Source organism: Salvelinus sp. IW2-2015, linkage group LG33 (genome assembly GCF_002910315.2).
Source record: "Salvelinus sp. IW2-2015 linkage group LG33, ASM291031v2, whole genome shotgun sequence".
Classification (NCBI taxonomy): Eukaryota; Metazoa; Chordata; class Actinopteri; order Salmoniformes; family Salmonidae; genus Salvelinus; species Salvelinus sp. IW2-2015.
In genome coordinates, this window is record NC_036872.1 from 21,088,631 (window position 1) to 21,106,301 (window position 17,671).

Genomic DNA, 17,671 nt, shown 5'->3' on the forward strand with positions numbered 1-17,671 from the left:
TACTTTTGGTATTACACTAATAAAGTTAAGAAACTTTTGTGAAGGTTTGGTGTGGTATGGCTATTATTAGGTTTAACTACTGCAGGCCTATGAAGGCAATGTGCACCAGTGTTTCAACTGACTCCGACAGTTGAACTTGAGGTGAGGAAGAAGGTTTTAGGCCTACCAGAGTTTAATCTAAAAAATAATGCGTATCCTTCTGTACGCCTATATCTCTATAGCAATAGTAGCCTATCTGACAASTATAAATGCATGTTGGTGTCAGGAACATGGCGCCYGCATTTCTCTATCTTTCTCTCGGTCTCTCTAGGGCCTAAGCTTCTCTTCCATTATATTTTAAATATTAATATCATACAGTTTATGCCTAAGCCTATAGGCCTATCTGCATGCAATGCCCTGATGCATTTAGTGCTCAAATCTCTGACAGCTGAACCGTGAGGTGGACAATTATTGTTTTAGGAAAGTAAAAATCAATAAAACAATAGGCTATAAAGTTTTGAATATCCTACACAACGAAACACAACAAATATTTTTTTGTAATTTGTTTTAGGCAGGTTTTAAGGACAAGTAACTGTGGATCATTTGGCCATTTTCAGTCGTTTATTGATGGCGCTGGCAGCGTCCGGTGGGAGATTTCTTTCACATTCTCTCTTTCTACTCTCGGATATTAACGGATATTTGGTATTTATAAGGATCCCCATCAGCCGCTGCAAAAGCATCAGCTACTCTTCCTGGGGTCCACATGAAACATGACACAATACATAGTACAAAATAGTATTAGTCCAGGACTGAAATACATACATTTAAAACATCAAACATAGCCTACATATCATCAGTACATAAACACTATATGTAGTCACAATGTATTCCGCTACCAACTTTAGCAATTTACCATCCAGGTTGTCGGTACCAGGTGGTTTGTACTTATTTATAGACAGCAGCAATGTTTTCACCTCTTCCACACCCACTTTGTGGAACTTCAAACTACAGCGCTGGTCTTTCATTATTTGGTCCTTTATGCATGAATATGAAGACTCAGCATTTATTGTTTGCATGTCATACCTAAGTTTACTAATCGTGTCAGCAAAAATGTTACTAGTTTGGTAATATCAAAGACTTTTGTTATGAACAAGACATCTACCTCAATGAAGGATGGAGCAAAGCTTTCTTTTTGCCTAGAATTTCATTTAAAGTACTCCATAGATTTTACTATCATTCTTTATATCATTTATTTTTGTTCCATAGTATAGTTTCTTCTTCTTTTTGTTTAGTTTAGTTAGGTGATTTCTCAATTTACTGTGTGTTTGCCAGTCTGCTGTGTTGTCAGACTTATTTGCTATTCCCTTTGCCTCATCCCTCTCAGCCATACAGTTTTTCAATTCATCATCTATCCATGGGGATTTGGCAGTTCGAAAAGTCAGTTTCTTGATGGATGCATGCCTATCAGTAACCGGATTTGGCTGTTCCTTATTACACACATAAGAACAACAAATATCTTTCACATCTTCGATATAGGAATCATTGCAAAATCTCTTGTTTGATTGTTTATACACAATTTTAGATCCAGTSTTTGGAACTTTGGTTTTTCTAGATATMGCTATTATATTAGGATCACTACATCCAATGTGGATACTGCTCTCTTGGATCCGAACCGGCACGTGTCTGTTTGGGTCTGTTTTTCCAATGGGCCTTTTTCGGAACWGGTCTGACTGTCCTTGGGTCCATTCGGATCGGGTCTATGTTTAAAAATATATACAGTATATTTATGCACATTAGGTCAGGTGGGAAAGCTACAGATCTATTTCGAAACAGGTCCAACTTTTTMGACCCGTGAAGACCTCTAGTGCAAACCTTGTACAGCGTTGAGCTGTTCCCAAGGGTACAAGGTGTTTAACTGGCACTGGCACCAGGCAGGCAGGCAGGCAGGCCCACAGTGGGTATCAGGTCTCTCTGCAAACACCCCACACTCCCTCCCTCCCTTCCTGCCAGCCTCCCTCCCTGCCTCCCTCCTTTACTCCTGATGCTGGGCCAAAACCAAGTAAATCACAAAGCACCATGAGCACTCAAACAGATCACAGCCAATGTTTAGAAGGAGAAAGAAAATAGAAATCCATAAGGGAGAGAAAGATCTCGCCAAGACAGTAAAATAGAGGGGGGGAGCGTGCTGCTGATGACAAGATTCTACTCTTCAAAAAGAGATTTGCTGCTGTTGTCCCCTCACTGCAGTGTGGCTGGGGACTGTTAACACAAGGAGGATCCTTCAAGACCATATATAGTTAGGTAATAGCACTTTAAGCTTTAAGAGAGACATTGGAAAGAGACGAACAACAACAGAGAGAGTGAGAGAGATAAAGAGAGGAACAACCCCAGAGCCCTCAGATGCAGAGAGAAAGAAAGAGTAGTTGAGGCAGGCAGGCTCACAGAGTACAGAAGAAGGCCAGGTTAGGGTGAATAACGTCCAGGTGCGTTCCCCACTGAGCTTCCTGTTTCAGTCCCTCTCCCTCTCAATAACTCTCTGCCTTTGGGACAAAGTTGAAGAATCCCAGCCCCTCTTCGTCCCCTCTTTCTCCACCCCTATGCTGTGTGAGGAGGGTAGAATGCAAAAAAATATGAAATTTAGTATGATAAAAATCTCACAGAATTTCTCTAGATTTCTGGCTGTGGGAAAAGCCCTTGTGGAGAACAAACGACATTAGACAGATTTGGCAGACAGCCAGACGAGAGGAGAGGAGGAGGAGAAGAGGAGAGGAGGAGGCAGAGGTCATTTTACCATAGAGGTCACAAAGGAAGCCCCCAGTAGGACAGACAAGGGGTTAGAGGATAGACCAATTAGGATGCACTGTGMGTCCAAAGGCACAGGTAAGAGGCCAGAGATAAATGTGGTGCAACAAAGGAGAGAGACATTCAGTGACATTAACAGTGGTGTAAAGTGCTTCAGTAAAAATACTTGAAAGTACTACTTAAGTAGATTTTTGGGGTACCTGTACTTTCTATTTATATTTCAACTTTAACTTTTACAACTTTTACTTTTACTTCACTACATTCCTAAAGAAATMAATGTATATTTATTCCCTTACACCCAAAAGTACCCACAAATACTTAGCAGGACATTGATAATGGTCTAATTCACACTTATCAAAAGAACATACCTGGTCATCCCTGCAGCCTCTTATCTGATGGACMCACTAAACACATGCTTCGTTTGTAAATGATGTCTGAGTGTTGGAGCGTGCACCTGGCTATCCGTAAATAAATAAAAAACAAGAAAATTAGGCTGTCTGGTTTGCTTAATATAAAGAATTTGAAATTATTTTCACTTTTACTTTTGATACTTAAGTATATTTTAGCAATTACTTTTACTTTTGATACTGGAGAGAACGAGCTGGAGAGAATGAGAGCGAGCTTCTAGACTATCTAGTCGACAAATGAAATACATGATTCTGCACAAAGATAGAGGGAAAGTTAGAAGGACTGATTTTTTATCAAGGATATGAGAGAATATACCACAGAGTTAGATAAGAAGGGTATTTTCTATTAGAAAACTACACTAATAGAGATAGAGAAACGCAAAAGAAGAAAAGTAAAGATGAGATAAGTAATAGTAGTATAGTGAGTTTCATGCTCTGTGGATTGAAATACTGCAGTGGTGTAGAGGAGGTGTTGAATGAGAGAGTTTAATTGGGGACATTAGCGGTGGCCTATTGTGCTGCTGGTTCAATCAGGTTCAAATGACATGTCAGGGGCCAGTCAGGCCAAGGTGAATGAGAGGAGGGGGCCAAGCAGAGCCGGCCAAAGGGCTCTCCATACTGGATAAACGTCCCTGCTCTGGGTCAGTGAACTCTCAATGAAAACACCTAGACACCATCAAAGTACCAGAGCAAGGCCTTGAAGGGGTTTTGGAAGACAAGTGGGTATCACACAGCAGTCTGACACAGTGAGCCTGAATGGACCCATCCTCATCCAGCCCAGCTGTGGCCAAGACAACAGGATGGGTCCATTCAGGCTCACTGTGTCAGACTGCTGTGTGTGTGTGTGTGTGTGTGTGTGTGTGTGTGTGTGTGTGTGTGTGTGTGTGTGTGTGTGTGTGTGTGTGTGTGTGTGTGTGTGTGTGTGTGTGTGTGGTGTGTGTGGTGTGTGTGTGTGTGTGAACTGTCAGCTTCCCTGTTGGGGGTGGTTCAGGAGAATGCGTGGTGAGGCTGAGTGGAGGTGGTGATGGGTCAGGTTCTAGAGGTCCCACAGGGAGTAGGCTGTTTGGCAGTCAGACCATGACTTCCCCTCCTCAGGCAGCACAGGAAATAGCTGCTGTCTTAACCCTTCCCTCTGCTTGGCTCCAATAGCCCTCATTAAGCCCAAGGTTGAAAAAACTGCTGCATTGGGCTGGCTACTCAACAGAGGGATGGTACAAGTCAAGAGCTCACTCAAGTACGGTTAATCCCTTCCATTTACGTAGGTGGTACTATTTCTATTGAACAGGTTGTTGAGGCATGCAGTTGTTTCTAGTTATTACCCAATYTCATTAGTTGCATTGCCTTATTGTAAGAAAGCATAGTTATTTACTACGATTATTTTTGATACTGTAAGGCTTTGATACTTTAGTGTTTCTACTTGCCACTGGCCGTCACTAGTCAGAATGCCTCTATTGTAAGAATGSGTAGTGGTTTACTTAAAAATATTTTGGAAAAATGTAATAGCCATGTGATTTTTTGCAAGCTCTGATGCTTGACGTATTGCACTCTGATATTTTTCTGGCTTGTGTCGTGTACATGTTCGTTACTGACATGCTGCTMATTGCATTGATGTAATTTTTGCCTGATTGTATGTCATGTACTTGTTTGTGTGATACTGACGTGTAGTGGTGGAAAAAGTACCCAATAGTCATACTTGAGTAAAAGTAAAGATACCTTAATAGAAAAGGATTCATGTGTCACGCTCTGACCATAGAGAGKCTTTTATTCTCTATGTTGGTTAGGTCGGGGTGTGACTAGGGTGGGTTATCTAGGTTATTGTATGTCTATGTTGGCCTGGTATGGTTCCCAATCAGAGGCAGCTGTTTATTGTTGTCTCTGATTGGGGATCATATTTAGGCAGCCATTTCCCCACTGTTTTGTGGGATCTTGTTTGGAGTTAGTGCATGTTGCACCTCTTATGTTACGGTTCGTTGTTTGTTTCTTTTTTTGTTTTGTAAGTTTCACGAAATAAAGATGTGGAACTCAGAGCACGCTGCGCCTTGGTCCGTTTATTCATTAGACGAACGTGACATCATGTAAATGTGAAAGTCACCCTGTAAAATACTACTTGAGTAAAGGTCAAAAAGTATTTGGTTTTAAATATACTTATGTATCAAAAGTAAAAGAAACAGTACGAATAATTTAAAAATCCTTATATTAAGAAAACCATATGGCACAWTTTTTTWAATTTATGGATAGCCAGGGGCACACTCCAACACTCAGACATAATGAAAAAACAAAGCATTTGTGTTTATTGAGTCTGCCAGATCAGAGGCAGTAGATGACCAGATGTTCTCTTGATAAGTGTGTGAAATAGACCATTTTACTGTCCTGCTAAGCATTCAAAATGTAACAAGTACTTTTGGGTGTTAGGGAAAATGTATGGAGTAAAAGGTACATCATTTTCTTTAGGAATGTAGTAAAGTAAAATTTGTCAAAAATATAAATAGTAAAGTCAAGTACAGATACCCCCAAAAACGACTTAAGCAGTACTTTAAAGTATTTTTACTTATGTGCTTTACACCACTGCTGAAGTGTTCATGCTGCGGTCTTGGTCCAGGTCTCTCTTAATTTTTCATTTGTATGTCGTTCTGGTTGCTGGTCTGAATCTAGCACTAGGTAYGTATGACTGGAGACTTATTTCAGTCATTGTTATCTCTTGACCAATACTCATTATCTCTTGACCACCCTTCCCTTGTTAAAATCAACTTTTATCTCTCTCAGTACCTCTGTTGTCAAGACATTGTTCAATGCCTTGTATGTGGACAAAGGACTTGGGCCTTTAGGAATGTTACAGTGCTCCTACTATGGCCATGTGAGCGGAGAGGACAGCCCTCTGTCCTACATAGAGCTAATGGTAATGCCCCCCACTGGTCTTGTTGACACACACCATAAACATGCCTGTCGACATGAAGAAGCCTAGACAGACAGCAGGTGGAGGGAGATTAGTTATGCAGCTCCTCTAATGCCATGTCAAACCCACTGATCCCATCCTCAGACCAGGGCTGACTCACTAGAATACCCCCCTCTCCACCCTCCATGCTCCCTCCCTCCCTTCCCCCCTAGCCCAAGTAACCTTCAAACAGCAGCCGAGTAAACTGTAAACTTCACCTCTTCCAAGCCCAGATGCATTAGGGCTGCAGCTGCATGTGCTTAGTAAACATGTCCACCAACCACGGCACATGAATGACAGAGAGAGGCTCAGGGTGGGGTAGTGAACCCAGCACCAGCGGACCAAAATCAGGATCTCTCTGCACCATCTGGACACTTCCCAGGGACACTTCACCCATCAGGAGGATCCTCCACCCACTGCCCCCCACCACTCAGAACCTGAGAGCGTAAATATTAGTGTGATGGGGAACTTAATCACATCCACATTGGCTGTCTGGGCTCTGTGAAAAACTTGTTCAAAAGGGAAGCTGGTGTTTTCCCCCTCTGTGTTTAGTCTGAGGGCTTTGCTCACAGAACCACCCTCATCAACAACACTGTTGTCATGTGGAACACTCACCTCTGAGGATCACAGGGGAGGAACACACAAAGGGTGAAATACAAAACACTGACAGAGAGTACTAAACAGAGATCTTATCAGTTCACACAAAATATTTGTATATTTGTGCAAAGAATGATAAGTAGTACCTTTATTCAGCAGATCCACTTTATTATAACATAAAACAGACCAGTGTTGTCCATTCACTACCCATTCCCATTGTAGAACTCCCCAGATGAGAGGGTTGAGTTGGTGGTTTGTGCCTGTCGTTAAGGATGTGAACGGGGAAGAGCCTCAAAGGACTGAGGACTGAGCCTGGTCAGATGTGAGGAGGTTCCTGACAGCTGAGCGGCAGCAGATGTTGGAGAGAAGAGAGAGGTGCTGCTGGACAGACTAGAGCACAGTTTAGAGACAGCGCTTCTCTCACAGGACAGGAGGCAATAGGCCACCCAGAGCGACAGTGGGCAGGCCAGGCAGGAACGCAGAGACAATGAGGATGGGACAGTGTGCTGCTTGGACAGGAAAAAGGAAGACCCAGTGTGAAGAAGACAATGAGACCTGCTAGATGGATAGGATAGGGATGGGAAAGCTCTGTCATTGTTGGTTGTATAAACAAGCAGAAAAGGGGACTTTGAGGAGATGGATGGAATTSATAACAATAGGAGGTTAATTATAAGTATATTGGAAAATAAATAATTGCATTTTAGTCAACTAAAATGAATTGTGGATAGAGTATTTATTTAGGGGCATTAAATGTAGCACAGTCTATGAATGTGTCACATTGTGAATAGTATTATGAATGGTACGCACACTAAAGCAGGTAGTTCACCTGAAAGGATGCTTCAAGGACACAGAACCTTTGAGTGAGACTTTGACATGTTTGTTTTATTATGCCTTATGATGATCTAACCTACTTACAGTATCATCAACATTTCCATGAAATGTTATAATTAGCCTCTAATACACGAAATTAGAAGATAAACAACAATAAATGATCATGCATGTATCCATACCTTTTTTGATAAATAGAGGTTTGAGACGCTGCGGACGACTCTCTGTTGAGTTGGGTCCCAGCTGAATATTTGTAAAGCCCCGTCCTCCAGGTCGCATGAGCTGCAGAGGTCAGCCACAGCAGCAGCACAATCCAACGGAAACTTTTTCGGCAAAGCGCGGACACAACGTCCCGTTGACACGCTCCCATTTCCGCGGCCTCAAAAAAGCACAGGCAGAAAAGTTCCTAAAAAGCTCAGGCTGACTGGAAAGCAGAGCTAGTGAGTGAAATATATATATGCCTTAAAGTCCAGGTTTTTGCGTCACCGAGAGGAAGCGCATTCCATCATCAACCAAATACATAAAATGTAAATATGTAAATTACACGTACCGTTATAATATCAAAAAATAAAGTGGATGCCTTTTAAATGTCACGAAAAGAAAGGTAACAATGACACCCCGTGATGTCGCACAAAAACCAAAAACACGGACTTAGCCGAAAGTTCCCCGCATGCCCAAATCTATCAGCAGTGTTCCGAAGAAACCAGACGAAGTAAACTTGGAATTGTGACTGGTCAGTCTCTTTTCTTTTCAATATCAACTCTCCCTCCCCCCGCCTGTGCGTAATGTAGCCTGTCTCGTGTCGAGCGTCTCACAATGGGCAAGAAACTATAGTTTTATACTCTACGTGAGTCTTTTAAAAGCAGAGCCTGCAGTCTTTTACCCTGCCTGTTCCCCGTTTCAACCTTTCACCGCGGACAAGGCATGCCTACAACAACACGGATTCGCTTTACGCATCTGTCATCACGTCATTACACTAAACACAACACTGAACTACCCCAGAGTGACTGATATTCCTCAGTAATCATTTAGTTTAGAAATTCTACTATGGTACAAGTGGGATTCATGTGCACATGATTGTGAAATAAAGAAGTGAGTAGGATCATGCATTCTGATGATAATAAACTGATGATAATAAACATGCATACATACACATACTGTAGTTTAATATTATGGTGGTGTTGATGACGTTAAATTTAAGTATTTGTTATTGATTGTCATTGAGTGTCATATAAATTTGCATCCTTTACTGTAGGACAAAAGACCCATATGCCAGACACACTCTTGCATTGTGTCATCTGGTTTATATTATCATACAGTGGGTAGAGACCAGGGTTGGGGTCAATTCCATTTAAATTCCAGTCAATTCAGAAAGTAAACCAAATTCCAATTACACATTTTCCTAATTGAAAATCATTGACTTTAATTGGAATGTCAGCATACTTCCTGAATTGACTGGAATTTAAATGAAATTGACCCTAACCCTTTTAGAGACATGCTATTTGTTCTCTCTTTTCTCTGTATCCTTCTTCCTCCCACCTAATCTTGGCCTTTGTCCAGCCTTGAGCTATGTGGTTGCCATTGGCATCATAACTCAGCAGCCCGTGCGGGCAAACACCAATGTTTGGGCATGGTCCAGGCAGACAGAGCCAGACAGCAGGGGAGGTTAGCTCTCTGTAACCTCTTTCCCGTGCCCAGTGGAGGTGGAACTTGGAGGGTTTCTGTCCAAACAGCCACTAACCACAGGGTTGTGGGACGGCTCCAAGCTAAACACCTGGCAGCCTGGAAACCAGTAATCTATATCTGTGGTCAGAGTGACTACACTTCTCAGGTCTCCCAATGGGCAGCACTGTAGGGTTCACCACTGCAGGCAGGCATGACGCCAAAGAGGAAGAGAGGCCATCTAAGAGCATGATTCATACCAGCACAGTTACACCACAACACAGGACAGACATCTTGGCATCCTGTCCTCCTGAGGGCACACATTATGTTGTGTGGTGGTTCACTACTGCATTGGTGATGATGCGATTAGGTAGCACTTACACACATTAACGCTTAGGTGGCCACTGGCCAAGCTTCCCTAATATAGTGTCTGTAGTTGTGGCTGTAACAGGGTGGGTGCAGACTCAGAGACTCCCTGGCACAGATGGGCATGGTTTAGGACTGGCGCAGGGCTCTCCTCGCAGCGCAGTGGGAGCTCTGGTCTACTCTCTCCTAGGCTCACCTGCTCCCAATCACGCCGGGGCTAGTGATGTGTCGGTATTTTTTGATTCAGGGCGCTGGTGGCATATTATAAGGCAGCAGGCCAGTGCAGAGCGGTGCCAAGAAGGAACTGGAAGAGTTTAGGGTTAATGTAAATCCCTCCAGTCCCTCGCAGCTGAAAATAATCTTGGCCTCTGAAGGGGGAGGTGGGGGTCGTTTTCATTGATTTTTTCCTACCCTTTTTTCTTCTCTCCACTGTGCAATCAAACATAAAGAGTTCCTTTACCTATTGTCTCCCTAAGTTTGAATTACTGAAGTTCCTTTGACTAATTTGCTGTGCACATATATTAAAAGGTAGACCTTTCCCACTGCTCTATTCTATGGAGTGGCAACACAGACGTTTTCTGCCCCCCCCCCCCCCCTTCCTGAGTAGGCTAATAAAAGTGTTTCTTGCTCTGCTCCACAGTGCTGTCTGCTTTATGACAGAGTACCAGTGAAACCAGTGAGTGCTCTCAGGCCTGGCTCACCCTCTCTTACCATTGCCCCACACTGTCAGGAGGACTACAGTCACATTGCTCACTGTTCACTGCTGTGGGATTATACAGTACAGAGCTTGAGCTGGGTGAATTAGCCAATTAATTCCAGACAGAACTGCCTGTACATGTGCTGTATGTTGATGTCATGGTCACCCTGGAGCCCCTCTGTGACCCAGACTGCTGTCTCACCTCACTACCTGAGATTAGTCAATATCATAAAGTCTATTTGCTCACTCTGAATAGCTCTAAGGGAGAGAACAAAGGCAAAGATTATAGCCAGAGCTTAGTCAAATAATGAAAAAGGATAAGAATACAGGAGTTCTAGGATAAGTTTGTGGAAAAGTTTCACAGTGCGCACTTTGATCAATGTTTCACTCAGATACACATTTTCCAGACTCCTGGTTTTCCCAATGCGACAGCTATAATCCATTAATCTTTAAACATTGACTGAATTCCTTTTGAGACATTTTGGATTATGTATGAAAAAAAATGAAATGTTTCTAAGAACTCAAGTACAAACATATGGAGACAGCACGTACACATCTGACCTGTACGATCAGATTCAGACCTAAATCTACATTTAATCTGTGGGGATATATATTTTAAAACGTCTCCCTTCAGACTGAATCAGAATTGAGGGCCTCCTCCCCCAATACGCCAGATCTATGTAGTCAGGGAAAAGGAGGAGGGAGAATGAAATWTAACCTGAAGAAATATTGTTAAGATTTTAATTAAAACGAATACAAAGCAGACTTTCTTCTCCTTGTGGATTTATCTCCCCCGTCAGTCGGTCGGGGTGACCTGAGCACAGATGCTGAGCGTTAGAAATGTCACAAGGAATAAAGCAGACAGAGGACTTAATAAAGAAATCTGTCTTCAGAGATTAAAAATAGCAGGGGTTCGGGTTAGAGGCTCTGAGATCCACTGGCACCTCTCCAGAGGACTGACTGGAGACAGGAGTTCTGCTGTGGGGCTCTACTACACCACCCTGAGAGGACCAGGGKCTGTGGTGGGCTGCCACCTAGTGTTAGAGGGATAATAAGAACACCTGTGGAGTAATCCATTTTCTGAAATATTTCTATTTATGTAATAGTATGTTTATAAGCATGTCATCGAATGCGATATGTGATAGTTTCCCAAACATTTATTTGTGTTGTAGTGATATAATAAAATCAGCCTTTAAAATGTGTCTTTAAATGATCTACATATAAATATAAAACAAAAACAGAAACAGTTGGCGTTGATGCACAGACAGACTCCCAGCAGCACTCAGTGGGGGATGTGCTTGGTGGTGAAGAGGTCTGCCTCAAACACAAGCCTCAGACCCAAAACATTCGTCGTGAACGTGGTGTACACTGGAGTCCTCAGAGTGTTCTAAGGGACACATACACTGACATCATGGACACAGTTAGAAAATGGCAAAATAGACATTTGCTAGAGAGGACAGCAGCTAGAGAGGACAGTAGCTAGATAGGACAGTAGCTAGAGGAGACAGTAGCTAGAGAGAACAGTAGCTCAGCCAGATATCCAGATAAGGTGGTGAGTGGTGCTGCCCCCTAACTGTAGTTTGAGGTGATGTGCCTCTATGGGGATGACCTTGAGGATGGGTTTACTCCTGACCAGACAACCTCTCTCTTTGTCCCAGTCTGCTCCCTCCAGATAGAGGCCTGACACAAAGCAGCCTGGGGGAACACAAACAGCACCCTTAGTATCAAAGCATCACTGTGTGTGTGTGTGTGTGTGTGTGTGTGTGTGTGTGTGTGTGTGTGTGTGTGTGTGTGTGTGTGGTGTGTGTGTGTGTGTGTGTGTGTGTTGTGTGTGTGTGTGTGTGTGTGTGTGTGTGTGTGTGTGTGTGTGTGTGTGTGTGTGTGTGTGTGTGTGTGTGTGTGTGTGTGTGTGTGTGTGTGTGTGTGTGTGTGTGTGTGTTGTTTAAAGGACTCTCACCCTGTCCCAGGTCTCACATTGACCTCCTCCTCAGTGCTGTACTGGGTGACCTGTGTGTAGAGTGTGGAGCAGTGCAGCCGTTCCTCCTGCAGGTGGCCTGAACAGCAGAGCAGTCAGGTAGACTCGCTCTGGGACCTGCAACCCAGATAACACATCACATTGGCCTCCACTTCATCCACCTGGAAGGAAGAACCATTCAGTACAACATAACTACACACAGTACATACACAACATGCATGCACATACTGTATACACAGTGTTCTATTTTGTATCTGTTTATGACGAGACGTGGATATTTTGATACTGAGACAGTGCAACTTTGAAAAATATACACTGACTAACCAAACATTAGGAACACCTTCCTAATATTGAGTTGCACCTGTTTTCGCTCTTAGAACAGCCTTAATTCGTCGGGCATGGACTCTACAAGGGATGCTGGCCCATGTTGACTCCAATGCTTCCCACAGTTGTGCAATGTTGGCTGGATGCTCTTTAGGTGATGGACCATTCTTGATACACACAGGAAACTGTTGAGCGTGGAAAACCCAGCAGGTTGTAATTCTTCACACACTCAAACCGGTGCGCCTGGCACCTGCTACCATACCCTTTTCAAAGGCACAATATTTTGTCTTGGCCATTTACCCTCTAAATGGCAACATACACAATCCATGCCTCAATTATCTCAAGGTTTAAAATCCTTCTTTAACCTGTCTCCTCCCTTCATCTACATGATTGAAGTGGATTTAACAAGTGACATCAATAAGGGATCATAGCTTTCACCTGGATTCACCTGGTCAGTCTATGTCATGGAAAGAGCAGGTGTTCCTAATGCTTTGTACACTCATTGCATATTCTATGAGATATGTGTTAGAAAGAACGTATGAGATCATGAGCCTCTGTAGTATTGGCCAGTGGCAGGGTCTCAGTCTCCCCAAGTCAATCAGAGAACATGGAAGATGATGACAAGTTAATAACAACAATGGTCGTGCAGCAGAGCTCGTGTGTAAAAAGCTACATTTGTAGTCTGCATATCAGATCAGTGATGAACTTAATCCACTGACCAACATCATTTTCCTTGGGCCCGTCAGGAGGGATCTTGTAGTCCATCTCCTTGTTGTGGAAGAAGTGGAAGGACTGGAAGATACAGAAAAGGTCATCAGAAAATGGAACATATCAACATGGTCCTCAGCCTTTCAACTGTCTGTAAGCCATGCTGTCTTCTCTGTGTGTGTATATATCCACTCCGCTTGTTCTCTGAGCCCAGGCCTGAGATGAGTTCGTCAGCAGCGATCAGCCTCCTCTCCATGGCCTCAGCCTCTTTGTGCAGCAGCTGCATCTCCCSCATGGCAGTATTGTACTTGTCCCCCAGCACCCCCAGCTCCCTATGGATGGTTCTGAATACTCTCCAGCTCACGCTTGCTSTGGAAGACGTTCTTCTCTAGGCACCTCAACTGCAACAGACAGCCAGGGGGAGTGAAAAACCACWAACTAACACAACACTGCTCATTCTCATAGGCTGGTGCCATATAACTGCCATGGGCCATGTGCTGGCTAGTGTTATGCCTACGTAAACAGAAGAGATTCATAACTATGGAAGGTCCCCAATGCCGGTCAAAGTAATGTACACTGTTTATACTATCTCGATCATATTGCCTGAGTCATGTTACCTTCTCTCTCTTGGGCTTGATCTCCCTGGCGACGTCACAGTAGCCCATGACAGCCTCCACAAACTTGAACATCCCAGAACCAGCCTTACTGATAGTCTGCATCTCCTCAAAGCTGGTGTTCAGGTTCTCCAAGAAGCTTGGCCAAGGGGAAACACAGGGCGAATAGAGTGAACATATGTCAGACTAATGTAAAATGGTGTATTTGCTATTTTATGGCTCATGTTAAAGTTGCAATATGCATTTTGTTAGACCTATTGTTGTCCTGTTTGGTGTGAACACCACAGAACAGAGGTGACCTACCTCTGACAGGTTTGACCTGGCTGGCGTTGATGGCATCACAGTACATTTCCATCATGCTCTTGGCTGACTTCCAGCTGATCTCCTGGCCTCGCATAACCAGGATGCACTCACACACCTCCTGGACCTGCTTGGGTGGCTTGACAAACGATTTGCACAGCGGTGGCGTGCCAGACGAGTAAACAGAAGCACAACTAGAGAGACAAGACAGGAAAACAACAATCAATGGACATGAATGGAGCTCTAAGGCAATTTGGATAAGGTAAAACAGCGCCACTGTTTCGCCGTAGTGCATTTGTTATTATTTTGTTTTGCTAATGAAATGGAGGAGAGGAAAGTCTGMCATCATGGTAAAAAAAATCACAGTACATACTCTGCTGTTCTGTTGCGTATGCAATGATGTCTGAGGGGAAAAACAGTGTTCGTTGTTTGAAGAATAAAAAAATAAAAAAAATATTTAACCTGGCAAGTCAGTTAAGAACAAATTCTTATTTACAATGACGGCCTACCCTGGCCAAACCTGGACAGCGCTGGGCCAACTGTGCGCCGCCCTATGGGACTCCCAATCATGGCCGGATGTGATACAGCCTGGATTCGAACCAGGGACTGTAGTGACACCTCTTGCACTGAGATGCAGTGACTTAGACRGCTGCGCCACTCAGGAGTAGCTTCTTTGTTGTATAACAGGTTGTTATAATATATAATAATATAATATCCAAAACGGACGTYGCATTTTCACCAAGCATGGATTCCAGCTATAAAGGAGTCGAGCTGGAAAACGATCTAAACCAGAAAATATTTGTTTTGTTTTTATCCATCATTTAAGTGTACAATGAATAGGATTTGCAAATCCTACACCTCCCCAAGGGAGGAATATACAGCCTCTAAACACAACAATGCAAGATCTGTAAAACAGGATTTATGTTCTTTGGAGGACTGTTGAAATMGAGTTTTCAACGAATTAGGATTAGGATCACGGAAAAAAGCATAGGTCACACTAGGTTCATACTTACATCCTCCTTCAACAAAGGGATTAAAAACAACGTATTCCGAGCGAATGTTTTTACAGTGTGGGAGTGGCATGCATTTGATTTGTGTTTAATTATAATATGTTTATATTGATTTGTGTCTAATCACAGCTGCCTTCTCTATCTAGGAGGTTATGGGTCTGAACCAGGTGTGTTTAGTTCAGTTTAGTCCTGCTCCTGGAGGTCTGCTATGCTTTGTGTAAGTTAAAGCCACTGAGCAACTTGTTCCATTAATCAACATCAGACATTTCCCCAAATCATCTGTAATTTTCCTATGACACAATTTTCCTATTTTCCTGAGGACCAAGAGCCGGGGAACGGGCCAGATGACAACGTAACACTTCATCAGGACTAGACTGTTGACTCTGGGCCCGGCTATCTGATATGAGTGTCACCAGTACATTATGGGTGCCTCCCAAATGACACTCTATTCCCTATATAGTGTGCAGTCTAAAGTAGTGCACTATAGGGAACAGGGTGCCATTTGGGATTCAGCCTGTGTTGAACTTGTAGAACACAGAACTGGGGAAGGGCAGGCAGGCAGGGCCTCAGCCAATGAGCTCTCAGCAAGTCAGCATCCCTCTTCCCCACAGCAATCACCTTGTTCTGCTCCTCGATATCCTTGGCTTTGTCCTCCACATGGTCAGGTGCTCCACGGCMTCATCAAACAGAACCAGGTTCATCCTGGACTTGTTCTCATTGTACTCCTCCAGGATCTCCTACAGAACAGTGACAGGGGCAGGTGAGCACTGACACAAAGACAAGGATCCAGACTGGACACACAATGAAGTTCTGACATCTTGAACATTTAAAAAAAAAGGGTGTTGTTTAATTGTGCCTAATACAGATAGGGGACAATTCGAGAGCTGGGGACTATAAGGTTCTATCTATTTTGTCAAAATGTAGTTATTGACATAGCCTTGTGCTGTTCAATGTTCTCTACCTACAGCATATAGTGCATTTGGAAAGTATTCAGACCCCTTCACTTTTTCCAGATTTTGTTACGTTATTTTTTRCCCCCTCATCAATCTACATACAATACCATATAATAGCAAAGCAAAAACGTAAATYTCACATTTACATAAGTATTCAGACCCTTTACTCAGTACTTTGTTGAAGCACCTTTGGCAGCGATTACAACCTTGAGTCTTCTTGGGTATGACGCTACAAGCTTGGCACACCTGTACTTGGGGAGTTTCTCCCATTCTTCTCTGCAGATCCTCTCAAGCTCTGTCAGGTTGGATGGGGAGCGTCGCTGCACAGCTATTTTCAGGTCTCTTCAGAGATGTTCGATCGGGTTCAAATCCGGACACTGGCTGGGCCACTCATGGACATTCAGAGACGGGAGGAACTATTGGATATAAAAGCAACGTCAACTTACCAACACTATGACCAGGAATATGACTTTTCCGAAGCAGATCCTCTGTTTGGTCCACCACCCAGGACAATGGATCGGATCCCAGCCGGCGACCCAAAACAACGGCGCCGTAGAAGGGGCAGACGGAGCGGTCTTCTGGTCAGGCTCCGTAGACCGGCACATCGCGCACCACTCCCGAGTTTACTACTCGCCAACGTCCAGTCTCTTGACAACAAGGTAGACAAAATCCGAGCAAGGGTTGCCTTCCAGAGAGACATCAGAGATTGTAACGTTCTTTGTTTCATGGAAACGTGGCTCACTCGAGACACGCTATCGGAGTCGGTACAGCCACCTGGTTTCTTCACGCATCGCGCCGACAGAAAAAAACATCTCTCTGGTAAGAAGAAGGGSGGGGGGGTAMGCCTTATGATTAACGAGACATGGTGTGATCATAACAACATACAGGAACTCAAGTCCTTTTGCTCACCTGACCTAGAATTCCTTACAATCAAATGTCGACCACATTATSTACAAAGAGAATTCTCTTCGAATTCTCTACTCTAACTTCCGCGACGCATACAAAGTCCTGSCCCACCCTCCTTTCGGAAAATCTGACCACGACTCKATTTTGTTGCTCCCAGCCTATAGACAAAAACTAAAACAGGAAATGCCCGTGCTCAGGTCTGTTCAACGCTGGTCAGACCAATCTGATGCCACGCTTCAAGATTGCTTCGATCACGTGGACTGGGATATGTTCTGCATAGCCTTCAGACAATAACATTGATGAATACGCTGATTCGGTGAGCGAGTTTATTAGCAAGTGCATCGGTGATGTTGTACCCACAGCAACMATTAAAACKTTCCCKAACCAGAAACCGTGYATTGATGGCAGCATTCGRGRYAAACTGAAAGRGCGAACCACTGCTTTTAARCAGGGCAAGGTGACCGGAAACATGACCGAATACAAACAGTGTAGCTATTCCCTCCGCAAGGCAATCAAACAAGCTAAGCGTCAGTATAGAGACAAAGTAGAGTCTCAATTCAACGGCTCAGACACGAGAGGTATGTGGCAGGGTCTACAGTCAATCAAGGACT

At 43.7% G+C, this 17,671-nt stretch overlaps 1 protein-coding gene across 3 annotated transcripts in view; it reads right to left on the reverse strand.

Moving 5' to 3' along the window:
* The window catches only part of emid1 (EMI domain containing 1), a 114,505-nt gene extending 106,025 nt beyond the window's left edge, over positions 1 to 8,480 (reverse strand). The window contains exons 1-2 of one of the 3 annotated variants that reach the window (XM_070437040.1): positions 8,096 to 8,480; positions 7,728 to 7,924 (exon numbers count right to left, since the gene is read on the reverse strand). In XM_070437040.1, coding sequence (XP_070293141.1) covers positions 7,728 to 7,915 — 188 coding nt within the window. In that variant the 5' untranslated portion in view covers positions 7,916 to 7,924; positions 8,096 to 8,480. Of the gene's footprint in view, positions 1 to 7,727 lie in introns of all 3 variants that reach the window. The other 2 variants (XM_023978481.2, XM_023978482.2) reach the window with 2 other exon arrangements.
* Positions 8,481 to 17,671: the final 9,191 nt, after the last annotated feature.